The sequence below is a fragment of the Aquila chrysaetos genome, chromosome 21, assembly GCF_900496995.4.
Source record: "Aquila chrysaetos chrysaetos chromosome 21, bAquChr1.4, whole genome shotgun sequence".
NCBI classification, from domain to species: Eukaryota; Metazoa; Chordata; class Aves; order Accipitriformes; family Accipitridae; genus Aquila; species Aquila chrysaetos.
In genome coordinates, this window is record NC_044024.1 from 1767948 (window position 1) to 1793481 (window position 25534).

The 25534-nt window shown below is 63.5% G+C and overlaps 2 protein-coding genes across 4 annotated transcripts; one reads left to right on the plus strand and one right to left on the minus strand.

The window, feature by feature from the left end:
• Window positions 1–1152: 1152 nt before the first annotated feature.
• On the minus strand, window positions 1153–12759 carry LOC115333884 (phosphatidylinositol 3,4,5-trisphosphate 5-phosphatase 2-like). 2 transcript variants are annotated; one of them, XM_029997444.2, is made up of 28 exons: window positions 12541–12759; window positions 11907–12348; window positions 10584–10647; window positions 9629–9767; window positions 9393–9543; window positions 9127–9267; window positions 8895–8982; window positions 8401–8487; window positions 7998–8105; window positions 7794–7908; window positions 7493–7599; window positions 7172–7274; window positions 6556–6752; window positions 6112–6229; window positions 5899–5995; window positions 5560–5698; window positions 5386–5485; window positions 4929–5017; window positions 4612–4693; window positions 4418–4507; window positions 4198–4314; window positions 4024–4112; window positions 3728–3815; window positions 3325–3480; window positions 3066–3147; window positions 2468–2987; window positions 1962–2182; window positions 1153–1885 (listed from the first exon to the last, which is right to left on the minus strand). In XM_029997444.2, the coding sequence occupies exons 2-28, from the start codon at window positions 12041–12043 to the stop codon at window positions 1750–1752; spliced, it is 3561 nt and encodes a 1186-aa protein (XP_029853304.1). In that variant the 5' UTR covers window positions 12044–12348; window positions 12541–12759; the 3' UTR covers window positions 1153–1749. The 2 variants fall into 2 exon arrangements, with proteins under 2 accessions (XP_029853304.1, XP_040974828.1); XM_041118894.1 differs by having other exon boundaries at window positions 5899–6022.
• A 3810-nt stretch (window positions 12760–16569) lies between these two features.
• ARR3 (arrestin 3) lies at window positions 16570–25457 on the plus strand. Of its 2 annotated transcripts, XM_029997446.2 has the most exons (18): window positions 16570–16660; window positions 18105–18150; window positions 18714–18744; window positions 19086–19146; window positions 19531–19575; window positions 19997–20196; window positions 20307–20366; window positions 20619–20686; window positions 20957–21092; window positions 21193–21277; window positions 21403–21475; window positions 22003–22140; window positions 22662–22745; window positions 23062–23085; window positions 23188–23240; window positions 23605–23614; window positions 24593–24595; window positions 24994–25457. In XM_029997446.2, exons 2-18 carry the CDS (start codon window positions 18134–18136, stop codon window positions 25085–25087), a joined length of 1182 nt encoding a protein of 393 aa, XP_029853306.1. In that variant the 5' UTR covers window positions 16570–16660; window positions 18105–18133; the 3' UTR covers window positions 25088–25457. The 2 variants fall into 2 exon arrangements, with proteins under 2 accessions (XP_029853306.1, XP_029853307.1); XM_029997447.2 differs by lacking the exon at window positions 24593–24595.
• Window positions 25458–25534: the final 77 nt, after the last annotated feature.

The following is a 25534-nucleotide window of genomic DNA, read 5'->3' on the forward strand; positions in this document are numbered from 1 at the left end:
GGGCGGAGGCGGGGGCAGGAGCACGCAGTGCCCCATGCCCGCATCCCTGCCTGCCTCCCTGCCCTCATCCCTGCCTGCCCCAGGGGGGCTGCCCGCAGGGCTTAGCCCCGCTGTGCTCCGGTCCCATCCCACCCATCGCCCTCGCAGGCTTTGGGCCATCTGCAGCCCTCCAGATGTGGCACATCTGGGCCTCACCCATGGGCTCGCAGCCCTTTCCCTATGGGGGCCAAGTACCCTCGGCCGTGGGGACCACGGCCCCTCACTCGTGGGGACCACGGCCCCTCAACGACGAGGGTCGTAGCCCCTCATCCGTGGGGACCGCATCCCTCTGCCCGTAGGGACCGTGGCCCCTCGCCCACCCCGCGGCGTCCTCCCTGTCCCACCGGGGCCGTGAGGGTCCCGGCAGTGCCTGCACCCCGGGGTGCTGCCCTGCTGGCACCCCAGCCCTGCGGGGCAATCCTGGGGACAAAGGTGGCCACTGCCACCTTGAGGCCAGCCTGGGCATAGTGTCCCCAAAACCAGGGCCACCTTGGGTGTCACAGCAGCCAGGGTCGGGGTGTCCCCTTGTTTTGGGGGGACCGTGTCCCCCCGCCGCCTGCAGAGCTGTGCCTGGTCTGGGGGATTTAACTCCTTTGCGAGCGTGTAGGTGGGCGAAGGGTGGGCGCTGGGCAAACAGGTCAGCGTTGCGATGAACAGGGCACGCCGGGGATGAGCGGGTGCACCCTGAGACATGGGGGACCGCGGCCAAGAGCGGGCTGGCTCGGGGGGAGCAGAGGCGTGAGGGGCTCGGTGGCTGGTGCGGGGACAGCCCGGGGATGCTTCGCCACGGAGGGAGAACACGGGGGACCCCGGGTGTGCAGGGCTGAGCGGGCAGAGCCGGTGCGTTCGGAGGGGAACCGTGCCACCACAAGCACCCGCCGAGGGAAAAGCCAGCCCAGCCCCGCGCAGAAGCTGCACGGGACACCGGGCAAGGGCAGCCTTGAGGGTTGGGGTTTGCAGGGTCCCCGATTAAACAGGGGGAAGTTGGGGGGACAACGCTGCTGGAGCAGCCGGGGCGCTGGGAGCCGGTGCTCTCCCCGCTTAGCTTGCCTGGCTCGGCTTGGCACGCTCCCTCCTTGCCCCTGCACAGAACCAGGTGCTGCACGCACGCACCCCAGCGTCCCTGAGACTTTATTCTGGACAGGAATAGCGAGGGGCATCTCGTAAGGAAACGGCGCCGCAGCCTCAGGAGCGGCTCCTGTAGGAGAAGTCCTCTGGGAACGATGTCCGACCAGGGCTGAGGCCAGGGAGGAGGGAGCAGCTGCCGAGGCCGAAGGCATGAGGGTGCGTGGGGCTGGGCTGGCCACAGATGCCGCTGTGCCCTTGCAGGCTGCAAGTCGGCTGCCAGAAGAGGCTGAGCCTCGAGGTCCAAAGCTCCCAGTGGTCCCCACTTCCCGAGTGGCCTCAGCATCTCCCACGTCCCCCGGGGTCCCTCCTTGCTGGCGGGGCTCAGCGTGGTCCTTCCATCGCTTTAGGGAGGGAGGACAGAAACAGGCACGAGACCTGGAAAGCGTCCATCCCGATGGCCACGGGAGCTTCCTGAGACCTTCCAACTGAGTCGTTTGCTGGTGAGGGCAGACAAGTTGGGAGCATGGCAAATAGGTCCAACCCTGGGCGCCTGCCTGCCCGGTCCTCCTCGGCAGCTCTCTGCCTGCCCCGGGAGCTCCGTGGTGGAGAGCACACGTGGGTGCTGGGGCAGGGATAGGTGGTCTAGGCGCTGGGTCCGAGGTCGGGTCTCTGTGGCAGGCTCACCGCGTTGCCGTCGCCGAACTTGCCGGAGATGAGCCGGGGATGGGTCGGGCTGAGCACCCCGGCCGCTGAGAGGGAGCCGGGATCCTGCACAGCCCTGGGGCATCCAAGGAGATGTGGGGACTTGATATGCTCCTGCCCCTGCCCTGCTGCATCCCCACCCCGAGGCTCACCTCTCCTCCCCGCCGGAGCGTGGGGCTCTGCCAGGGACCCCGGGGCCACAGGAGCTGGCCCGCACGGTGCCCCCCTTTCTGAGCTCTGGGGCCTGGGGTTCCCTGAAGATCTCCAGGTGGTCCCAGCCACACTCCTGCAGCCCTTCCTCGTCCTGCTGCAAGCCGAGGTGGCTCAGGCACCCGCCGACGCTGCGGGACCCCTCGCCCCTGTCGCAGGGCCACTGGGGAAAGAAGAACAAGGACATGGGCCAAAAGTGTCACACCAGGACCACGAAGTCCCCCCGCTTCACGTCCTCACCCCGCATGAATGGGGCATATTGCTGCTCCTCCACCCCCTACTGTATCCCTGCCTGCACCGTGGTGGCTCCATCAGGCAGAGCACTGCCATGGGGATGGGACCTCACGTCTGCTGGTGGCTCTATGGCCAAAAGCAGGTCCTCTCCCCTCCCTGAGCTCCCCAAGCCCCTCGGCTGAGCTCCAGAGCCCCGCAGGGACCACAGCGGTACCTCTCCAGGGCGGCCGTGCTGGCGAGCATCCGGCGTGCATCTCGGCATCTCCCGGCGGGGCCGCGGGGGGGGCTGCAGGACGCTGTGGGTCTGGCGCAGCAGGGTGTTCTGGCTGTCCCCTCTGTGCTCGGAGGATGCCCGGTCCAGCTGGCTCAGGCAGGTGGCCATGCGCAGCGCCGTCAACGAGCAGTCTCCCAGCTCTGGTGCGTCCCTCGCCAAAACGGCCGATTTGGGTCTTTTTTGCCGGCTCACGCTGGGGGGGCTGAGTGGGCGCCCACGGGATGGGCCCCCCGGCACGCAGCGGGGCCGGCTGCCCCATCGGTCTTCCTCGGAGGGCGAAGGGACCCGCGCCCCAAGGGGACTGCGGTGCCGCTGGCCCCCGGCTGGGCTCTCCGCCTGCTTGTCGTGGGCTTCGCCGGCACGGGGGGCCGCCACCCACGCGTTGGGGACCCCCTCGAAGATGAAGTAGGCTGGGTTGGTGTAGCCGGCAGCCGACTCTGGGAGGCTGCGGGGCCGGCTCCTGCAAAGCGCGGCGGGAGAGGGCTCAGCATCACCCCACGGTCGGGGCTCGTGGCGGGGCTGAACCCGGCTGGGGTACCTGAGGCGCTGCAGAGGTGGCTTGGGGCACGTCGGGGTGTCTGCCGCTGGCTCGGCATCCTCCTCCTCGAAGCTGATCCACTCTGCAAAGGCATCGAATTCTGGCCTCTCCCCACCGGGCACCGCACGGCCCCTGCCCACAGCCAGGGTCCAGGAGGGCAGCGCGGGCATGGGCAGCTCTCGGCTGTGCCGTGCCCGAGCATCACCCTGAGCCCCCGTGCCCAGGCCGATGGGAGGGGGCTGGTGTGCGGCTGCTTTACCGTAGAGCCTCTCGCGGGTGCTGCGCCTCTCCTTGGGGACCCGGACCTTCATCCAGCCGCGCATGGAGCCCGTCTCCTCGCCACGGTGGAAAAGAAAGGTCTCGAACTGCTGGGCCATGCTGCCGATCATTGACCTCATGGCGATGCAGCACTCGCCTGCAGGCACGGTGCATGCTGGTGTTAGGTCCCCCCCACCCCGGACAGCTTGGGGGGCGGGGGGGAAGGTGAGCCCCCTGTATTCAGCAGCACCCCGGAGCGGGGTGGGTGCCAGCGTCCCTTCTGCCAAGCTCCAGCTGCAAAACCTTGCATGCATCAGGCTGTATGTACCTGAGCCCTGCGGGGGCTACGCTTTGGCACCCCACATGCCACCACGGTGGCCCCCACACCACCATCCCACACGCACCGTAGGACTCGCAGCTCTCCACGCCCTTGATGCTGAGGAGGAGGTGCTGGTCCCCCAGGTACTCCAGGTCCGGCAGGATGGGGTTCAGCTGCACGTGGAGAGAGGGGTGCTCAGGGGGGGCTGCTGCGGGGTAGGGTGGCACAGGGGTGGCTCTGTCCTGGAGGGGATGATGACAGCCCCCGGCACCCCTGGGGGCTCAGGGTACGGAGCCAGTGGGAGGGATGGGGAAGAGGAGGGAGGAGGATGCTCAGGGCATGGGGGGGGGCCAGCATCTGCTCCCCCTCCCCGGTGCGTACCACGGGCAGATGCTTTGCAGACCAGCCCAACTTGAGGAAGCCGGGGATATCGCAGCTCTGGGAAGTGTTCTCCCCGCTCCGCTGGGTCTCTGCCGGGGGACAGCGGGGGTCACAGCTCCAGCCGGGTCTGGCTAGCCCCCACGGTGCACCCCCGGCACCCTGGGGCCACCTCACCTTCCAGGCAGTGGGAGTGAAACTCGATGTAGCACTTGCTGCGGCTGGCAGTTTTCACGATCACCTCGATGCTCTCCCACTCGATGCAGGCCAGGGGCTCGGGGCCGGATCCGGGAGCTGCAGGCAAGTACCGGCGGGTCGGCGGGTGCCAGCTGAGCACCCGCGGCCAGGGCTCACCCCAAACCTGGCACGGGGAGGGTGGCAGACCCCAACCCCTTACCCTTCTTGGGCACAAACTGCGACGTCACTCCCACCTCGAAGGTGGCGAAGACGGGCGAGTGGTCACTGGTCACGATGTCGTCGGTGCAACCTGGATGGTGGGAGGGGGCAGCTGGGTGATGGTCCCCGAGCCCCAGGGTCCCAGACAGCACTGGCCACCCTGGGCTCCCCCCCCAGCCCTGGGGTCTCACTCACCGTAGGAGTTACAGACCACGTGGGTCTCTGGGTGCGACTTCCACAGGATGCGGTCGCACCACGAGGGGACATTGATCCTCACCTAAAAATGGGGAAAGCAGCTGGCTTCAGTGCCCCATCGGGTCTGGCTCCCCCCCCCAGCCCAGAAAAGCAACCCAGCACCCCAAAAAGTGAGCTCCCTCCCTCCCGGACCCCCTCTGGGGAGGGAACAGGCTGGCGAAGCATCACCACGCAGCCCTCCCCTGGCACCGTCCGAGCCTGCTGTCCCCGTCCCCCGGCGATGTCCTGCAGCTCAGCTGGAGGCTCCGGGAACTCACCCCCGTGGGCTTGAACTTCTGCCACATGTAGCTGTCCCGGGAGCCCCGCTCGTACCGGTACGTGGGCGGGAAGGAGATGTCACCCTCACCTGGGAACCGAGACATGGAGGTGGCGTAGGGACCAGCATCCCTGCCTGTCCCCACAGCTGCAACCGGCTGGGGAGAGGCCCCACGGGGCGTCACGGTCCCCATCCAGGGCTCACACGGATGGCTGGCACCCCTGGCCACCTCTGACTGTTCCCCTGCTTCCACGCTTTTGGGATGCAGAGCCCAGGGACCTGCCCCGGGGGGGCTCGCGTGGTGCACGTCAAGGTCCCCCAGGCTTTCGGCACCTCGCGCAGGGCTGTGCCGGGACAGGGCACGACCGCGTGCCGGAGATGGCACAGGGGGAGGTCTGCGGGGACCCTGGGTGCTGCTGCCTTGGTGGGGGGAGCAGCGCTTTTGCCCCCGCACTCACTGAATCGCAGGAACACCTTGTTCTTCTCTCGCTCCAGGTTGAGCTGGTCGACAGCCAGGAGGGCTTCAAACTCCTTCTTGGTTATATGGGCAAGGATATCCTGCGCCGGGGGAGGAAATCGCAGTGAGCCCCGGCTTCTCTCACCACTCCGCCGCGGTGCCCGCGGAGTCCCACCTGCACGTCCATGTCCAGGCGGTAGTTGAGGTCCCCGAACCAGAAGAGGTGGGTGAAGCGCAGGGTGAGGTCGAATGCCCCGAGACGCTTGTCGCCCAGGACCAGGGAACGCAGGATGTCACTGTAGTTCTGGTTACGCCTGCGGTGGCGGGGGGGGGGGGGGGGGGAACGGCAGCACCGTGTGAGCCACCCCGGGGACTCCTCATCCTCATCCTGCCCCTGCCAGGTGGGGACAGGAGGGGGACAGGGACAGCCCCACAGCCCCCAAGGGCTCCTCCAGCCCCCGGTGACACCCGGGACAGCCCTGTGTCCCCCCCGCCCCCCGAGCCTCTCCATCACCTGTGGGTCTTCTCACTGCCAGAGGCCAGGTGGCAGTTGACGAAGCCGAAGGAGGTCCCGTTGAAGAGGAAGGAGACGCCCACGGCTCCCTTGTTCCCTGCAGGGATGTGCCAGGCACTGAGCTCTGGGGGGGGGGCCCGCAGGTGCTGGGATGGCCCCCAGGCTGTCCCCTCACACGGGGGCATCCCCCCCTTACCCCATCCCCATCCCTACCCAGCGTGTTGGCGATCCCAGTTTTCACGCTGGAGGTGTGGACGTGGCTGATGCGCCGCTCGTGCTCGGGCTTCACCAGCACCACGATCTTGATGCTCCAGAGGCACTGCAGGGCGACCTGCGGGGGGGGTGGAGGAGGTGTAAGTCTGCCTGCTCCCCCCACGGCCAAGCACGGTGGGGTTGGAGAAGCAGCAAGGTCAGCCAACCCATCCCTGAAAGGTGGCTCCTCGGGAGGGCACTCCCTGCAGGGAGTCCATGGGGCATAGGAGCTTCCCTGGGCTGCATTTGGGGTGGGAGAAGACCCTGGGTTTGGGGGTAAGAGCCCTGGGGCGATGGCTGCTGGTAACCAGCTCCCTGAGACTGCCGGGGATGTCTTTAGCCTGCTCAGCACCGGGTCCCTCCCCAGGCACGGCCGGAGGGGTCCAGGCTGCGCCCTGCCGTTACCACTCGGTAGTCGATGGCCATCAGGGTCTTCAGAGATGCGCGGAGGAACTCGACCCACTCGCGGTCACCCAGGGAGTTCTCCTGGGTGCCGATAACGTAGATGTCGTGGGGGATGCAGGCAGTGGTCTCGTCCTGCGTGCGCCCCAAGCCCCTCGAGGTCAGCCAGGAGGCGAGGGAGCGGGGCGGCGGCGTGCTGCCTGCGGGCAGGGGACGGGGTCACTGGGGGGGGACACGACAGCATGCCAGGCTCCTCAAGCTCCTCTCTAACCCCAGACTTTATGCATCTCCAGGAGCCGCCGGGGATGAGAATCCTCGTGCCAGCCCCGTGGTTCACCCATGCACATCCCAGACTGATGCTGGGATTTACTGCTACTGGCCGAAACCCTCCCAGTACCCCAGCTCCTCCGTTTCCCTGACAGCCACCAGGCAAGTGGATCACAACAGGACAGACAAACCCGAAAGCGGCCAGGTAGGAGTCTTCTCCAGCCTCCTCCTCCCACCGAGGACCAGCTCGAACCTCAGGTTTCCTGGGGCAGCTCCCTGCAGCCCTCACCTCCCAAAACCCACCCAGGCTCACGAGGAGCCAGGACAGCCTCCCAGGACAACGCAACCTTACCCATGTTCCATGTCCCGACGTACACCGAGATGAGGTCGGGCTCATCCAGGTTGGAATGCTGGATCTTCATCAGCTGCAGCAGCTGGCAAAAGGCCTCTCGCTTCTGCGGGATGATATGGGTGTCTTAGGGTCCAAAAGGGGAGCCAGGAGCCACAGCACCCCAGAAGATGCCGGTGGTGGGATCAGGGCGACGTCACCCCCAGGCGTAGGAGCCGGCTTGCAGGGGTGGTCTCAACCCTGAGATCGCTCATTTGCTGCATCACTACAAAACGGCTCTGTATTCCCCCAGGACGCCCAGTGAGCGCAGCCGGAGCTGCTTACCCGCGCGCTGGGGAAGACGAAGTCTCTGCTCAGGCTCCTCTGCGGCTCCCGGTCATACACCAGCCTCACCTTGCTCTGCACGCTCTGGTACTTGATCAGCTGCAGGACTGAACGCCGGGCATGAGGGGGGCAACGGTGTCTCCCCACCTCCCACCATGGGGGCAGCAGGTAGCGTGGGATGGGCGCTCGGGCTGCGACCGGGGTCTGCAGCCCATCACCCTGGCATCAGGCCTGTGCCAGGGAATCCCACAGCCCTGCGGCACCCCATCAACGGCCGGTGGGGGAGTCAGCAGCCCCTTACTTTTGTCCTGAGGGATGGTCTCCTCCGGGGACCCGCTGCCCCTTTTGGTGACGGCCACCGTGCCGGACTCCACGTCCACCGTCAGGGCTGCCCGCTGCGACTTGCCCACTTTTACCTGCAGACGGGGACGCGGTTCCCGGGTCGGCTCACGCCTGCCCTGCCCGAGCAGCGACGCTGGGACCCCACCGTGCCCCCTGCCCTCACCTCGAAGCTCTGCACGGCGAGGGGCTTGGCGGCTGGCGGGGGGGCTGCAGCCACGCTGGGCAGTGCCAGGTTGTGCCTCGACACTGTCTCCTGCAGCGACTTCAGCACCTGCAGGAGAGACGGGCACCGGTCTGGGGACACTGGGCTAACTGGGAGCCCCGGGCACCCTGCGCCAGCCCGTCGTGCCCCATGGGGCACCCTGGGGCTGTGCCACTGCCGGCAGCTTGCTTTGCCGGAGGGTTTAATTTAGGTGAGGGGTTCGCTGGAGCAGAGTGAGGTTCCCCAGCTCGGGGCACTGGCAGAGCCGGGCAGTGGCTGCCATTAACAGCTGTCGTGCCTCTCCCTGCACCCAGCTGGGCTTCCCCAGCCTGGCATCGCGGGGGGGCGGGGGGCGGGCAGGCACCTTCTTTTCCAGCGAAGAGAGGAGATGGTTGACGGTAGATATCTTGTTGAGGAGCAGCTCAAGGTCCGGATCGCTGGTCAGGAGACCCTGAGGGGAAGGAGGGACATTTTTGGAGCAGCGCGGTGGCACCGGACCGGTGAATTCCTCCCTGCGGGTCCAGGCTGCACCCCGAGCGATGGGGGTCCCTGGGGTCTGGCGGGAGAAGCAGCTTTCCTCTACCGCCGTGTCCTGCGTGCGGGAACGAGCCCCCGCTTGTCCCCAGGCCACAGAGAGCCAAGTCCCCTCAGCTGGCTGCAGGGACCCCGACACACACAGCACCCAGGCACCACCGGCAGCTGGCAGCACCGCGGGACGCGCAGCACCTTTGGGTGCCGACAGGCACCGAAACCGCCCCCCCCCACACACCTCCCCTGCAGACCAGCTGCGCCCAGCCACGCGTGACAAAGCCCCTGCAGGTGGCTGTGGGCTGCGACGGCGCCGGGGAGGGGGCTCACCTGCTCCCTGGCCGGGCTGCGAGGGGACGCGGGGGAGTCGAACACCCTGGCCAGCGTCTCCAGACCCGCCAGCGTGAAGTCGATCTCACTGCGGAGGAGAGGAGCGGGTGAGAGCTGGCACCGGCATCTCCCGAGCCTCGGTGGCAATGCTCAGCCACCGTGAAGGGGACGGGGAGAAGGTGGGTGTCCGTCCCCCCCCCACTTCCATCGCCGCCGCTCCCAGGCCACTCGCCTGTGCAGCGCCCGGCAGGCAGTGACGAGCGCGGTGCTGAGGTGACGCAGCTGCGGGTGCCCGTGGCGCAGTGCCTCCAGGTCCAGCTGCAGGTGGTGGTTCAGGTACTCGGCCATGAAACCCATGAAGTCGCTGGCCGGGCTGCAAGGTAGGGTGGGCGTCTTTGGAAAAATCCCACCACCACCACCACCACCATCGCGTGGGAGGGGTGGCCGTGCCCACCCCGTCGCCTCCATCAGCCCCCGGGGTGGGCAGGGGTGCATTACCTGCTGTGGACCTGCTCCTGCAGCCTCTGGTGCAGCTGCTGTGAGATGTGGGTCCGGCCGGCGATGGGAGCGCTGACCCACGTGCCCGCCCCGGCTCCACCGACCAGAACCGCGCTCGCCGTGTGCCCGCCGCCTCGGCCATCCTCGCCGTCTGCGGGCAGAGGACAGCTGGCTCAGCGGGACCCCCTCCCCGGTCACAGCCCGGCACGGCCCCCGCCGCCCCCTCCCCGGCTCACCCGAGTCCTCGTCGGCCGCCTGCCTTGCCCGGTGCACGGGGTAGAGCAGGGGTGTCACCAGCCCGTTGTTGGGCTGCTGGTAGGCGCCGATCAGGTCGGGGAGGGTTCGGAAACATTTGGCCTGGATGCCCTGGATGGTCTGCGGAGGCAGAGAAGGGGAAGCACCATCACGTTCCCCCCGCTCCGCCGGCTCCGTGTGCTGGGGCGGCTCCCAGCTGGGTTGCGGACCAGCCTGCTGTGTCGAGTGGGTCTGTTGCCCAAAATGTGCCCACGGCGAGCTGGAAGTGCTCACCCCATGGGGAGCTCACCCCAGTGTCCCTGGCAGGGCAGCAGAGCAAGAGGAGGAGCGTGCAGACGTCTGCCTCGTGCGGCAGACAGGGATGCTCCCCAGGGATGCTCTTTTCAGAGGGCGAGAAAGGGCGGCTGCAGAGAGCTGGGTACCGGGAGGAACCGTGAAGTGACACCGAAGAGGGGAAGCGAGGCCGAGCCAGCAGCCGGGACGGACATCACAGGGACAGACATCGCGAGGATCGAGCCTGCGTGGCCAGGCTGGGGCAGAGGACAGCGGCAGGAATGGGACAAGTGTTTTTCTGTGCCACCCAGGGCGGGCCGGTGACAGCCGTGGGGCCGTCGGGGAAGCAGCCTTCCCAGGCAGCCCGGTGCTGCGGAGGTGGCTGCGAAGCGCTTTTGCATCCTGCAGAGCCAAGCGTTGCAGGCAGCTTATGCAAAAAGCAAACCGCACCGCTCGCTCGCAGCGCCCGTGTGCCGGGGAGGGCGAGCAGACGACACGTCTCCGGCTGTTGCCCCGGGGGGCCGGCGGGGGAAGCGAGCACCCCGGGTCCTTCTGCACCTGCATCCTGCCCGCGCCCCAGCTTGCAGCCCACGACCCCCCCGCGCCAGCACGGCGCCCGGTGGCATTCGCCAGGGCAGGGAGGGCACCCATCGCTGCACCCACCTGGACGGAGAGCAACCCCTCGTCATCGGGAAGGATGCGGTAGGTGTGGACGTGCCGCTGGAACCTGGGGGAGAGCAGACCGTGGGCGTGTGGCAACGTTGGCGAGGGGGGGGTGCCTGGCACCCAGCCCTGATGCAAACACCCTGTGCCCTCTGCAGAGAGAGGAACTGAGCTCTCATTTCTGGAAATAACACCATCAACCTCAGCTCTGGGTCTGTACCCGTTTGCAGGGGTTGATGCGCAGCGTCCCCCTGCCTCCAAACAGCACCCTGCCTGCAGCGGGCACGGCCACGGCACGGCCACGGCACGCCGGGGGCTCAGCCAAATCTCCGCCAGCATTCGCTGGGGCACCTAGCCCGGCACCGTGCTCCCCGTGGCTGCGATGCCACGGTCGGTCGTACTCACTCCGAGGCCACCGCGCATCCCTGCCCGTGCCACCGTCCCGTCTGACATCAGCCTGATCTCCGACTCGGTGCCGGGGGCAGTTAACCGGCCGAACCCCCAACGTACCCCCCCCTGCCGCGCCCCTCGGCACCATGTATTTGCAATTTGTCCCGTCTACCGGGCCAGGCCGGCCGTAGGAAAGGGGGTGGCATCCTGCCAAACCCGCCGAGGCACCGCCCCGCGCGCTCCCCGCTGCGGACGTGTCGCTCGGCTGCAGGAAGGGGTGCAGGCAGCAGGAAGGGGTACGGGTAGCAAAGAAGGGGTACGGGCAGCAAGGAAAGGGTGCGGGCAGCCCCAGAAGCACTTGCTCTCAGGGGCTGTAAGCGTGGTTCAAGGCGTGGGGATGGCAAGGGGCCCCGTGGGTGGTAGAGGATGCAGCCCCGAAATCCCAGCATCCGAGATGTTAACAGCGGGTGTCGCGGTCCGGATGCGGCCACGTTGGGGGTTGGAGGGAGACGGGATGTTTGTTTTTGCGGAGGGAGGGCGACGCGAGTCAGCCTCTCCCGCTTCCACGCACGGGGCCGGGATGGCGGGCAGCCCGAAAGGGCTTGGCGAGCCCTGGATTTCGGGTTCTCCCTTCAGCAACCCCAGTGCTGGGCAGGGCTGCTGGCCCGGGCTTCTTCCTGCTCCCAAGGACATGGAGTTTTGCCCTGGTCCGACTTGAGGATCACCCGAAAACCCCCACGCCAGAGAGCTGGCACCCTGCACACCCCGCCGGCATCCCTGCAGAAAGCTTTTCCACAAGGTTTTGGCAGCGCCAGCCCAAGGGGAAGTGCCAGGATTGCTGTTCCTGGAGCCCGGAGCAGGGAGAGGGACAGAGGGACCTCGGCAAGGGACAAGAAAGAGAAGCCGCGAGCAGAAGCCAGGCAGGTGACTCACAGGAGGCAGAGGGCATATGCCCCCGAGACCGACTCGCTGTCCCGCACGAGGAAGCAGCCATCCCGCCCGGCCTTGGCCAGCAGCTCCTCTGCCACCACCCTGCTGATGTCCCGGTGGTACCAGCTTGCTGCCGCCATCCTCCGAAGCAGCGAGACACCGGCTGTGCTGCGTCCCCGTCCCAGCCCCGCATCGGGGCTCAGTGGCAGCCGCTGGCCATCGGCTGGCCCACAGGGTCGGTTGGCGAAGGTAAAGGTGGGGGCGGCGTGGGGGGACCAGCCCCCCAGTACCCGAGTGAGTTGCTGGCTGGAGGTCCCAGTGGGTGATGTGCAGCCACCGAGGTGATGCTCATGGGGACGGCCAGGCAGCGTGGCAGGAGCAGGACCCGGGGAGCAGCTGGGAGAGGCTGGGGGTCCGGATGCTCCTCATCGCGGGGGTCTCCAGCCTGTGGGATGCACGGGGGCAGAGAGGAGCAGATCAGCAAACGGACCTTTCCCGCAGGGGGAATTACCCTGTGCTGCCGCTCCAGCCCCCTGGGGGGGGGGGGGGGCACCATCCTGCCCCAGTGCATGGCGAATACAAGCCATGCTGGCGTCCCGGCGGCAGGCGGGGGCAGACCTCACCCCCCCACACTCACCGTCCCTTGCAGATGCAGCGCAGGGCTCCTGCGGGGTGCTGTGGGCAGGGAGCCAAGCTTTCGGGGTGCAGCCAAGCAGGAGCGGAGCCGCGATGCTACGCCGGCCGCTCTTGGACTTTCTCCCACGGGGCACGCCGGCAGCCCTGCCCGTTGGGGCGGCAGTAGCGGGGTGGGGGGGGTGTCAGACAGCACCCACGCCAATGTCCCCCGGCTCTCCGGTCCCACCGGCCAGGCCTACCAGCTCAGCGTCCCGTGCCGCTCGCTCGACACCGCCGCTGCGGCCGCCGCGCTCTTCCTCCTTCTCTGTGCTCTGCTCTCCCCGCTGCCGGGACCAGCCTCCTCGCTCCTCCTCCAGCTCCAGCCCCGCTACGGGGGGAAGCCTGCAGCCACGCGGGGCCGAGCGTGGCAGGGTGCAGGCAGCCACGGTCCTGGAGCAAGGGCTCTGCCTCCATCCCGCTCTCCGTTGCTCATCTTCCCCAGGGGCGAGGGGCGATGGAGCGGGGAGAGCCCCATCCCTTGGGCAGGATGCTGGGAGAAGGGACCGCCAGCGGCGTGGGACAGCCGCAAGCCCCTGAAATGTGTTTGGGGCAGCGGGCAGGCAGGCAGCCTGCGGGCAGCGACCGAGTTGCCCGCTCCCGGGGACCTTGCTGCCCGCGTTGGGGCTGAGCTCTGCCGTTTGCTGCCGGCTGCGCGCAGACGGAGATGCTGGCGGGCATCGGGCGGCCGAGCGAGCCAAGAGCCCACGACGGCATTCATGTCACCCCGTCTGTGCATGCCTTGCCTGCAGGCAGAAGGGAAGTGGGGTTCGGGGGCTCCTGGGAAGGGGTCGGGAAGGAGGGAGGCTTTTCCTGGTAGGATGGGGCTGCAAATAGCACCCCAGCTCCTGGGTGCAGACCTCGAGGTCTTGCTCCCTGTGGCAAGGAGCGAGCTGGCCATGCGCGTGCAGCTGGCTCGAGCTGCGGTAGGGTGATTAGCACCAATTAATTACAGATGAGCAGCAGCCACCGTCTGCTGCCAGGGTGCCCGGGAGCACCAGGGCTGCTCTGGGGAAAGATGGGATAGCGGGTTCTTGCCGGAGGAGGAGGAGGAGGAGGAGGAGGAGAAGAATGGAGTGCCATGCCAAGCCATGCTTCCAGCTATCTGCTGCCCTTGGCATCACAAGCTGACCCCTGCAGCCATGAGCCCAGCGCAAAGGGACCGTCCCCCACCACTGTCTGCGCAATCCCACCGGCGCAGATGTGCCAAAAGCCCCTGCCGAGGCTTCCTTCTGGGCTCCCGCTCTCGAGAGGAACCTGTGGCCAGGGTCGCCAAGAAGTCGGGCAGCCCGCTTGATTTTGGGCTGGCGGCTCCGGGCCGCAGGGGCAGCGGTTGCATCTCTCACCAGTGCCCACCATGCGGACACGCAGTGATGGCGGGTCTGTGCAGGGACAGCAGCTGGGGACCCCCATCCTGCTGGAGATCCCTGTCCTGCCAGAGACCCGCTCCCACCGGTGCTGCTCCCTCCCGTTACTTAACAGCGTGGCAATAATTCCCAGCAGCCATGGAGGCGCCTGGCTTCAGATTAATGCCGTCCACGCCGCTTAATCCGGATCAGAGGAGGAAGCCCTGGAGCTCTGAGGGGCTTTGAGAAATCAGCGGCGCCGGCTGCGGGCGTTTATGTAAGGTGGCTGCGGTGCACGGTGCCGGAGGCTGAGCCGGGACGTTGCCAGATGCACCGGCACCCAGGGAGCTCTGCCAGCACCTGGGGACAGTTGTATTTTGGAAGTCAGTGTGGGTTCACTGGTACCAGCTTGCTGGGTAGCTCCGGCTCCACCCAGGCTCCCTTCGGAGGGCAGACCCTGCGGGTGAGGGCACCGAAGCGGGAGGACGTGGGAAGCCCTGCGGCCATGCCCCGGCGAGGCAGGACACCGCAGGGCACTGTCCATCGGGGACCAGGGATGAAGCCGGACCTCCACGTGCTCCACCAGTGTCCTGCCCCACTGGAAGTGGCCGTTTGAGCTGTGCTTCACACAGCGTGGGGACCTGGATGGACGGGTGGGATGAGGCGGATGAGAGGAGCCTTTGACCATTTATTAAACAGGAAAAAGGAAGAAGCCCTCTCTCATTTCCCTATTATTTTTAACATGGCACTGCATCCCCCAGCTTCCTTCCCCGGTGCTAGGTTCGGAGCATAGCGTGAGCGCAGGAAAGGATGTGGTCTGTCCGTCTCACCACTGTTTTGGGGAGGGGAAATGTCTGCCCCCCCCCCCACCTGGGGAAGGTCGCCGTGGCTGAGTCCACACCAGTCAGGATTAAACCGAGCTGAAGCCACCCGTATTGAAATCTGCTCTCCATCCTCGCCACGCTCCGTAGAGCCGACAGCCACAACAGCCTTTGTGAATGGCACCAGTCTCAGGAGCCTTATTAAGAGCCTAATGAAGAGCCACAAACAGAGAGCTCAGGATTAGGTGCCTCGGGAACAGCACTGGGGGTGGCCGCTCCGCCGTCCCCCCCAGCCAGGCAGTGGGCATCCAGGTGGAGCTGCCTCCTCCTCCTCTTCTTCCACCCACCAGAGGGAAGGTCACAGTTCACGTGTCCCCCTGACCTTGGCAGAAATAGCACCCGCTAATCTGCAAACTAAGCAGCTCTCCTGTGTGCAATTAAAGAGATCACAAGTCCTGGCCCCGGGCAACGTGTGCTGACAGCTAAAGCCCCGGGCTGCAGGGCTGGTGGGGCTGGCGTGGCGTGGTGGCTCCCAGTGGCTCATGATGGTTCCCAGTGGCTCATGATGGCTCCCAGTGGCTCCTGGTGGCCCACAGGGCCAGGGGCACATGTGGGCTGTGTTTGGGAAGAGTTGGTACCCAGGTGATAAAGGTTGAGCTGATCCAAGGTGGTGGGATGAGGCTGCTGGCAGCTCTGGGGTGGAGGCACAGCAGCGAGCGGGGACATCCTGACCAAGTGTGTGCTCAAAGCACAGGGTCTGGCCAAGCAAGCGAGGGCTTGATGGATTCTGGAGGTGAGGAAGATGAGTGGGGCCATGCTGGAGCAGTTTGCAGGCTGTCCTGGGCTGTCCCTGGGGTCTGCGCCCTGTCTCTAGGGCCAACCCAGGGGCAGCATCCATGTGAGCATCCCACAGCCATCCCTGCGGGAGGGGGATCCCGTGTGCCGGCTGCGACCGAGGAAGCGCTTCTTTCCTGGCCAGCCGTAAGGCAAAACCACTCTGCGCTTTCAACAGTTTTCTATATGCAGCAGCAAACTGTGAATTAATGATGTGCTAATCAGGTCAGGTGAGGCCAGCCTGCGGTGTTATGAAATGTCGTGGGGCTGAGCAGATTGCCCGGCGGTGCTGGGGGACAGTGGCAGGTCCATGTCCCACCACCAAGGGGTGGCTGGCCCTTCCCTGCTGCTTCGGGGGGAACGAAGCCCAGCGTGGGAGCTGCTGCTGCAGACCCGGGCTCCGCATCTGCCTTTGCCCCATCACCTTGTACATCAGCGGGCCCCGTGGCAAGGGTGTACGGTGTGCCCCGGACCACAGCAGGTCACCTCTAGGTGACCGGCCACATGGGCATGTTGGCCATGCGGGAAGATGCCTGCACCTCCTGTCCATCTGTTAGCTGTCCAGCAAAGTGCGTAAGGGAGGGATAAAACCCGGCAGGTCCCTCCTGCCCGTCTGCCATCTCCATCCACCCTCGTGCCCAGGGCTGGCCCAGCTCCACTTGCCATGGGAGCAGTTGTAGAGAGCCTCACTGGGAATCTGCGTCCCTGCCTGCACCCCTGCCCACCGGGAGCAGAGCTTCCACCTCAATTACCATCACTTTACTCCTAAGCCCGCTTTGCCAATCTCCGTAAGCTGCTTTCTCAGGGCTCTGGCAGCAGCTGTATTTATAGCCCACTCTTACTCATGAAGCGTCTTCCCCAATTAATAAACTAATAGGATTCTTCCCAAAAGTACCTCTTTCATGGTGCGCGCACACACATACACACACGCACCCCCCCACCCCGTGGAGATCAGATGCCAGGGGAGGGACCGCCAGGGGGTATAAGAGGCTGCAGGACTGGGAGCAGCCCGTAGTGACTGGGTGGCAGTGGGACGTGCTGGGAGGGGAAGAGGAGAGCGTCTGTCTGTCCATCCACCCGCCAGGTGAGTGCTGCCTGCTCTGCTGCCTGGGCCCTGCCAGTGCTTTGGGGCACGGACTCTGCTGGTTTGTAAAACACTTGGGGCAGGGACATTGGTGTTGGACTGTGGCTGGAAGGAGGGTGGTTTGGGGCTGGAAGGGGAAAAATGTGGCCAAAAGGGTTTCTGTGTGGCCGAGTCAATGGGCGTGGGTGAAGGGGTCAGGTAGCAGCATGGGAGAGCTTAGCCAAGCCAGGAGGGGTCCAGGTTCCCTCTCTGGGGCTTGGGAGATGCAGAGGAGGAGTTCAGCTCTTCTCTCCTCCACCTTTCATTGCCTCGTCCCCAATTCCTGGGCTCTGGAGAAGGCCGAGTCTGCAGCACCGCTCTGCTCCCACTCCCTTTGCACCTTCTCTTGCTGCTGCCCAAGAAACCCTGCGGGAAAGGATGCTCAAGCTTCACATCCCGCGGCACCTGAGGGAAGCAAAGATCCTGTGTTTGGGGCTAATCCCTTGTTTTCCCGTGGGGAGGAGGATCATCTCCTCCCCCCCATATCAATTTCTTCCTTCTCCCCAGCATCCCTGCGGTTGCGTAAAGAGGCAACTCTGACCACATGCCCCTGGGGCTTAAAATCCTGCCTGGCCTTAAGCTCTGCTAATGTCAGAGCTGCCTAACTTTAAGAAGCTGAGCTCATCCCATCTAATCTCCCGGTGAAATCAGCTGGTGATCAGTGCGATATTTACGGTTTAATTCTGGATGCCAGGCTTGAGCAAGCAAAATGCAGGCAGCACAGTCAGGCAGGGCTGGGCAGCCCTGGCCAGGCTCCCGGTGTGAAGGCAGGGCTGCCAGCGCTGCCCGCCCAGAGCCGGCTCAGGGACGGGGACAGTCGGGGCTGTGCACCCCAAGACCCCCCTACCCACGGGGCGGTTAAGCTGCCCTCGACCTTTCTGCCTGCGGTTTCCTCGCTCTCCCGTGAGTGACAGGACAAAATGAGTCCCATTCCTGCCGTTAAGTCATGACAGCCAATTTCACGCAGACAAGAAAAATTCATAAAATTGAAACTCCGTAAGCCCTTGTCTTCATTTTCTTGCCTTTCCCAGCCTTGAACTTGTTCCCTTGGGAGTCACCCCTGTGCTTCCTATTTTCTGAAGCCTGCCTGCCTGGGGCATCGCTTTCCCTTTTTCTCTTCCACCTCCTCTTCACCACCTTTTTGGCCGGGGGCAAGGGGCTTGCACGGCTCGCCTGCCCCACCGGGTCTCCAGATGCTACCATGTGCCTTGTGTGCCGCCTTGAAGCTGGGCAGCCCCAGCTGAATCCTGAGCGTCCGAGCTCTGCAAAGGTGAAATGCCCAGCAGTGCCGCAGCCCTGCAGTTCGTTGGGATGTGAACGATTTTGTCCCGCTGGCTGGCAATGGCCGGCGGCTGCCCCTTCCCCGCTGCCTTGCCCAGCGTGCCCCCTCCGTCTCTCCCCGCAGATCCCTGCCTGCGCAGCCGCTGACTTAAAATGGCAGAAGGAGCAAAGTAAGTGTCTCTATTTTATTTTTTTTAAATTGGGATGGAGCAGGGTGCTGCAGGGTAGGAGTGGGGGAGACCCAGTGCCCTGACCCTGGATGGGGCAAGAAAGCGAGCCCCCCCCCGGCTCCCCCCACCCACTGCCCCTGCGTGCAGGTACGTGAGCTCACTGTAGCAAGATGGACTGAGCTGTCGTGGGGTCATTGAAGCACCTTCTCTTTTCTTCTGCTTGTCGGTGCTTTCTCACTTGCCGTTAAGACACAGCTGGCTAATGCACCCCTCCTCGATGGCCACACGCTGAGCTCAGGAGCATGACATGCCCTGGGGCAGTGAGACCGGGGCAGGGGTTTGGGCTCCAAATTTGCAGGACACCAAATTCCCCAAGGCCAGGACATCCTGTGCACGCTCTGGCGTAGCTCTTGGAGATGCAGCATGCTTGCAGGGAAGCCCTCACCTCCTTGCCCCACGGAGATGAACGGCCACCCCCTCCCTCCCCACCCTGGAAGCGGGCTGTGCCGCATCCAGCCTGGTCCAGGGCATTCCCAACGCGTCTGCCTGTGTTTCCTTCACAGGGTGTTCAAGAAGACCAGCCCCAACAGCAAGGTGAGTTCATGCACGCAGAGACGGGACTGTGTGCCCATGTGCAGGCTGTGCTGGGGCTCCCCTGGGGTGACTCTGCCCAGGGGACGGGACACAGGCTGGCCCTTCCTTTTGAGATCTGATTGATTCCTGCTATACCTGCCACGATGCCACTGCAGGGCTTGCTTTTCAAAGTAGAAATTAAAAAAAAAAACCTATACGAACCCTTAAATGCAATGTCTGGTCCAACAGGCTAATGGGGTTAACGAGGCCCACAACACAACTTGGGGCTTGAAAATTTGGGGCAATTTAACAGCAAACACTAACTTGTTTCCTTCTTTCCTTTCACTGTGTGCTGCCTCCAGCTATCCATCTACTTGGGGAAGAGAGACTTTGTGGATCACGTGGAGTCAGTGGACTCCGTAGGTGAGTGGGGCCATGCCCGTGATGGAGGAGGAGGCACGGGGACCGAGCGGCCGGAGAGACCAGTCCCTGTGCTGGTGGCTGCTGATCTCTGCTTCCCTCCAGAGCAGGAGGAGCAAGGGCAGCTCCGGAGGAGCAAACGTCCCGTTTTCCTGCAAATACCCTTACAGAAAAATGGTGGGGAAAGGGACAAGTCCCTTTGCAAAACAACTCGGCCAAGCTGCTGGTGGAGAAGCTGGAGGAGGCATCGCCGTCCTCCTGACTGGCAGCTTCCCTCAGTCACCTTCCCAGCTGATGAGCAGATTATTTGAATTTAAAAAGCGCTGTGTTTTTGCAATGATCTTCCTGGGCAGCTGAGCTCACCCTCCCTTCTTTGTTTATTTGCAGATGGCATCTGCCTGATTGACCCAGAGTACCTAAAGGACAGAAAAGGTATTAATACAGAAAACCCCACGTTATAAGAGGAAGGGATGGAAACCAGTGCAAAGCTTACCAGAAAACCTGGGACTGTAGTCAGGTTAAAGCTGCAATGGGTCGTCTACAGCTTGTTGTATGTCAGGGCCATGGCAGCTGACCTGGAGGAGAAGGCTGCCTCTTTCTTCTCATCTCTTCTGCCTGGGGCACCAGCTCTGAAGCTACCCGTGCCTTGCAGAAAGATGTGATGAATCTTGTTCACTTTATATTTAGTGTTTGAGGTCCAGGTCCTGGTAACAGAGTCATATTTCTGCTGAAGAGTTATTACAGTAGTCTTTCCTTCTTTCCTCTTTATTCAACGCCTTTTCCCCAACCCATGCCTTCCCTTTATCTCACCTTTCCCCTAACCCTGCTCCTCTCCATTTCCGTCTGGCTTCAGTGTACGTGACGCTGACTTGCGCATTTCGCTACGGCCGAGATGACCTCGACGTTATCGGGTTGACCTTCAGGAAGGACCTCTATGTCCTGACCACCCAGATCTTCCCGCCGGTGCCGGACCAGACACCCAAAACCCTCACTCCTTTGCAGGAGAAGCTGATGAAGAAGCTCGGGGAGAATGCCTACCCCTTCACCTTCGAGGTAAGGGCTGCTCAGCCCTTCCTGACCACACACCTCCGTGGTGTGCACCAGGGCTCATCTCTGGGCATGCTCTTAATTTACTTTTTTCTTGCTTTCCCTGTTCTGCCCAGATTGCCACCAACCTGCCCTGTTCGGTCACCCTCCAGCCGGGACCAGACGATGTGGGAAAGGTGAGCTGCTGTCCCCAACCTGTGTCCCCCAGACCCATTCCCTCCTGGCAGGGGGTTAAGTTGTGGGGTGCCAAAAACGAGAGCCGCTTCTCTTTCATGGGGATGTGGCCCATGGGGTGAGGGTTGGGGAGGAAGGATGGCTGGAGTCGGGACCAGGATCTCCGGGGATGTGGTGGAGGAAGGAGAGGAATGAACCTAAACCTCAGGCAGCTCTGAGCCCCTCCTGCTTAGTGACCGTATGTGTCCTCCCAGGCCTGCGGCGTGGACTTCGAGGTCAAAGGATTTTGTGCTGAAAATCTGGAGGAGAAAATTCACAAGAGGTATTTGAAGGGGATCCCCTTCCTAACCCGTGGCCAGCTCAGGGGTCGGGCTGAGGACCTGCTGTCAGCCTGTGCCACACTTGGATGGCGTACTTTGCCCGAAGGAGGGGCAGTGGTCCCCGTGTCAGAGCCCACCATGTCCTAAGAGCAGGCTGCAGCTTGCGTCCTTTGGCTAGAGACCTTGTGAAGTCCCCGAAGACAGCCGATGTGTCCCCCTCGAAGGCTGTGTTGACACGTCCCTACTGGGGGTGACCGCTTCTCGCCCTGCAGGAACTCGGTGCGCCTCATCATCCGCAAGATCCAGTTTGCACCCCTAATGATGGGGCCAGCCCCAAAGTCGGAGACCACCCGGCAGTTCATGATGTCCGACAAGCCCCTGCACCTCGAAGCCTCCCTGGATAAGGAGGTCAGTACAGGAGCCATCCCCTGGCTTGTGCCACCACCTGTGTCCCCAGAGATGGGGACCAGGATGCCCAGTCGTGTAACCGAGCCTCTTCCCACTGCAGATCTACTACCACGGAGACCCCATCAATGTGACCGTCAACATCAACAACACCACCAACAAGATCGTGAAAAAAATTAAGCTCTCAGGTGAGAGGAGGCAGGAGGGGCATGTCCCGGCACCCGCCACGTCCCAGCCTCCCTGTCGGAGATGGGGATTGTGCGCCCGTGCCTCTGCCGTGTCACCAACACTGCTCTCTCTTGTCTCTTCTCAGTTGATCAGATCACAGATGTGGTCCTCTATTCGCTGGATAAATACACGAAGACTGTGTGCACCGAGGAGATAAAGTAAGTAAAAAGGGACTGGGGGTGGCATGGCATTGCGGCCAGAAGGAGGAAGAGAAAGGAGGAGGTGGGGGGAGAGTGATGTGGAGAAGGAAGACAGCTTTACACCAGGCAGCAAAAATATCAGGGTTAGAAGAGCAGGTGCAGAGGAAGCAGAGGAGAGGGAAGGCTGTGGACACCGTGCCCCCCCCCAGCACAAGCTGGTGTCGGCTGGGGAGGTCCCTGGGGGAACGTGCGCAGCTGCCCCCCCGGCTGCTTCCTCTCCTTACTTTGCATCTCTGAGGCCAGCCGCAGCCTCTGCGCCCCTGAGAACCAGGCAGGCTGCAGCAGAGGTGAGGGGTAGGAAAAAGAAGTGGTTGTATAAGGGAACGAAAGGAGGAAACAAGCCCAGGCAGCTGCGTGGGGAGGGGAGGGGTAGGGGGGGTCTGGCTCTGCCTATGTGCCTGGTGCGATGCTGAGCATCCCCAGTGGGTGACGAGCACCCACCAGGCTGGTGTTGGCTCTGAGCTCTTCTCTCCCACCCCTTCCAGCGAGAACGTGGCAGCCAACTCCACCTTCTCCAAAACATACTCCATCACCCCCACGCTCTCAGCCAACCGTGAGAAGCGAGGCCTTGCTCTCGACGGCAAGCTCAAGCATGAGGACACCAACCTGGCTTCCACCACCATGTAAGACCCAGGCGGGCTCCCCTGCTCCCCGCCACGGCCGGACCCATGCCTTCCCTCCTCTCCGGCTGCTTCCCACTGCTCAGGATGCTCTGGGCTCCCATCAAGGTTCCCCCACACCTCCTGTGCCTGAGCCCACCCTGTCCAGGTGGAAAATGTGGGGATTTTGTGACATGGCCACAGACCCACCTCTCCACCCCATAAGAGAGCCGTAGCCTCCCAGTCCCAGCCGTCTTCCAAAGCCCCTGTATCCCTCTGCAGAACTGCATCGGGTCTCATCTCGTGAGTAAATCCCAGCTCAGACAGCTCAAGTGGCCTCCAGAAACTGCTCTGTGGCTTCAGCCAAATGACCTGCCATCCCCTCTCTTTTTACTGCCACGTTGTGTTGTCCTTTCCTGCTAAAATCCAGTGCACCTCGCACAAAATGGGGCACGGAGACAGCCCTGGGAGCTGCCGTGGGGGGAGCGGACGGGGTCTGCGAGCAGCACTGCCCGCCTCACCGCTCCACTCTGCCTTTCTCCTAGCCTGAGACCCGGCATGGACAAGGAGGTGCTGGGCATCCTGGTGTCCTACAAAGTGAAGGTCAACCTGGTGGTGTCCCGAGGAGGGTGAGGCTCTGCGGCCGCGGGGGGTAGGGACCATCCCCTTGGGCCCTGCTGTGGGATCTTGTACCACCGGGCAGATGACGAAGGGACTCATGCCGTGGATCCCCTTGTCCCTGCCCTGCTCCCCCAGGCCACGGGGCAGCCAGACGCTGGGCTCCTGCCATGGATCCGTGCTCCCTGACTCCCACGCCCCCCATCCCCATCGCCGCTGCCCTTCAACCCTATTATAAATCATTTTCTACCTTATTATAAAGCAAAGTCTAACACCTCCCCTCCTCTGCATTGGCTGATTTCTGTCCCTTCTCTCCCACTGCCGCAGCATCCTGGGGGATCTCACTGCCAGGTAAGGGAGGAGCTGCCTGCAGGACCCAGTGCAGCATAGTGCCCAGTGCCCGCACGGTGCGGCACTGGGCAGGTTCATTGAAAGAAGTGGTTTTCCTTCCAGCGACGTTGGAGTCGAGCTGCCTGTCATCCTGATGCACCCGAAGCCTGCAGACGGTAAGTAGCGCCTGGGATGCTGCCAGAAGACCCAGGAGGAAGAGGCAGTCCCTGTTCAGAGGGGAACTTGTAAAAGCACCACTGATGCAGCTGCCTCCGTGCAAAGAGCCCTGCTTTGCCCCGGCATCCCTGGCTGTTGGACGGGCAGAGCTGCTCCGGCTGCACGGCAGCCACCCTCTCTCTGGGACCAGTGTGGGAGCAGCTCTTCTCCCCGTGGCACCCTGGGGGCCACCCATCCCAATGTCTCTCTTTCCAGAAAAACACTTGAGCATTAAGTTAGTTGAAATGCCCTTTCTCTATTAACCTGCATGTGTGTCTCTCTCAATCCTTGCCTCCCTGTGCTTTGCTTATCAATGGACTACAGATAAGCCAAGGTAAAGAGATGTTTCCTTATACCTCAAGCCAGTATTTCCTCTAACACATAAACCATACAGATCCATCACAGATGGATGTGATGCCCCATTCCAGCTTGAGATTATGTCCTTGGATTAAATCATCCAGGCCTCAAAGTCCTGAGCCCCTGCGTCACAGCAGACAGCATGTCACCCTCCATGGTGGCACAGGCAGCAGGAGCACTGTCACAGGCTGGGAGGATTCAAATGCTGGGCTCGGCACGTGTTCTGCCGATTTCCAGGGCTTATTTTGCAACTCCGCTTGCTGCAAACGCAGCAGCCTCTCCTGCTGCAAGCCCAGACCTCGCCTTGTCCCTTGGAAGCAGCCAGCAGTGCTCTGTCTCCCAGTCGCAAGTGCCACCGCTGCACATAACGTCCCCTACGGCCTTGGTCCCCATCTGCCCCACGCTGAGGCCCCTTGGCTGCTGGAAGCGGCGCTGGTCACAGCCCCGTGCCCCTGCACGCTCCCCGTTGCCAGAGCCCTCTTCTCCTCCCACCACATGAGCTTATTCCAGCTGAAGCCACAGCTGGGGTTGCTTCCCTCTGGGAAGCTGCAGCATGCCAAACCCATTCCTGGCAGCCGTGCCTGGCAGCCACGGCCGCCAACCAGCCCCACAGCCGGCCCTGGCTTGCAAAGCCCCAAAAGGCTGTTTTTGTGTCTGGTTACACCCTGCCACGGGATGCGAGCGCTGGGATTTGGAGCCTGGAAACTCGGGCTGCAACTGCAAGGCTTTCACACCAAAGCCTATCAGTTTCCCAGCCCAGCGAGGATATTTAAACTTCCAGAGGAGGAAATCTCTTGGCCTGTCCCCACCATCGCTCCCTGTAGGTTTTGCCAAGTCTTTTCACATTCGCAAGCTTTTGGAATCCGTTTTGCTGACTCTTTTTTTTCCATTTTCTTCCCCCACTTTTCATTTTGCGGCTCTCCCTTGATGTCATCTGCCGCTTGCCTTTCGCAAGAAGGTAACTAATCTCTTTGTCTCCACTTTAATTTCTTTTCCTTCCCTTTTTTCCCTTGACAATGCAAAACAGCGTCTTTAAAAAAAACGCCGAAAGTTGCAGTTGCTCTCGCCCAGCTCCTCCGGTCACGCACGCTCGTAGCAGAGCCAGTGATCTGTCCTGGATTTGCGTGCTTGGCTCAGGCTGTGGCTTGCAGTGACCCCACGCTACCTGACTGCTCCCTGCAGTGTGTGGGGTGACGGGGACGGGGCCAGCACCAGCAGGATTTGCGTGCTGTCCCCTAGTTTGGGGGGGTCAGCAGGGATTTCGCCCTTTTCGCTGCGGTGCATCCCGGGCAGCCGGAGAGTAGGCTCCCCGTGGCCGCCTTTCCCCGGCTCACCACGCTTTGCTCTCCCTTCCAGCGAGGAGGACATCGTCATCGAGGAATTCGCTCGCCAGAAACTCAAGGGGGAGAAAGACGACGAGGAGGAGGAGGCCAACAAAGAGGAAAGCTAAGCCAGCTGCCTGTTCACACGGACGGCCACCGGGTCCCACGCGCCCCGGTTTGGGACGTAGATGCCCGTAGCGCGTTCCCTGCTGTACCGCACGCAGTGCAGACACCTCAGCCCTCTACGCGCGCGGTGCGATGTATTCCCTTAGGGTACACCTTCCTCCCCGCTCCCCGGGCTCCTCGCACCGACTCCAAGACCCCGGTTGCGGCGGAAAGCCCGACTGCCCGCAGGACGGTGCTCCCACCTCCTCGCACCCACGGGTGCCAGCGAGGGGACGGGGAGGGTGCCGTCGCCGGCGTGTTTGTCGTTTGCCTGCGTTACGCGATACTCTGTGACACCGTTATCAATAAACCCGCCCCAGCGGGCCCGGTGCAGGCTCTGTGTCGTGGTACCGCGGAGCGAGGCCCACCCCGGGGCCGCGGGAGAGCCCGAAGCGGGCAGGCGGCGCTTC

Coding starts and splice junctions, on each gene's coding strand:
- LOC115333884 (XM_041118894.1), bottom strand. CDS start 12,043: ATGGCGGCAGCAAGCTGGTACCACCGGGACATCAGCAGGGTGGTGGCA. Junction 7,600..7,793: donor GACCATCCCTCAGGACAAAA/GTAAGGGGCTGC, acceptor CCCGGCGTTCAG/TCCTGCAGCTGATCAAGTAC. Junction 2,183..2,467: donor AGCACGGCCGCCCTGGAGAG/GTACCGCTGTGG, acceptor TTCTTTCCCCAG/TGGCCCTGCGACAGGGGCGA.
- ARR3 (XM_029997446.2), top strand. Junction 18,745..19,085: donor AGACCAGCCCCAACAGCAAG/GTGAGTTCATGC, acceptor TGCTGCCTCCAG/CTATCCATCTACTTGGGGAA. Junction 19,147..19,530: donor GGAGTCAGTGGACTCCGTAG/GTGAGTGGGGCC, acceptor GTTTATTTGCAG/ATGGCATCTGCCTGATTGAC.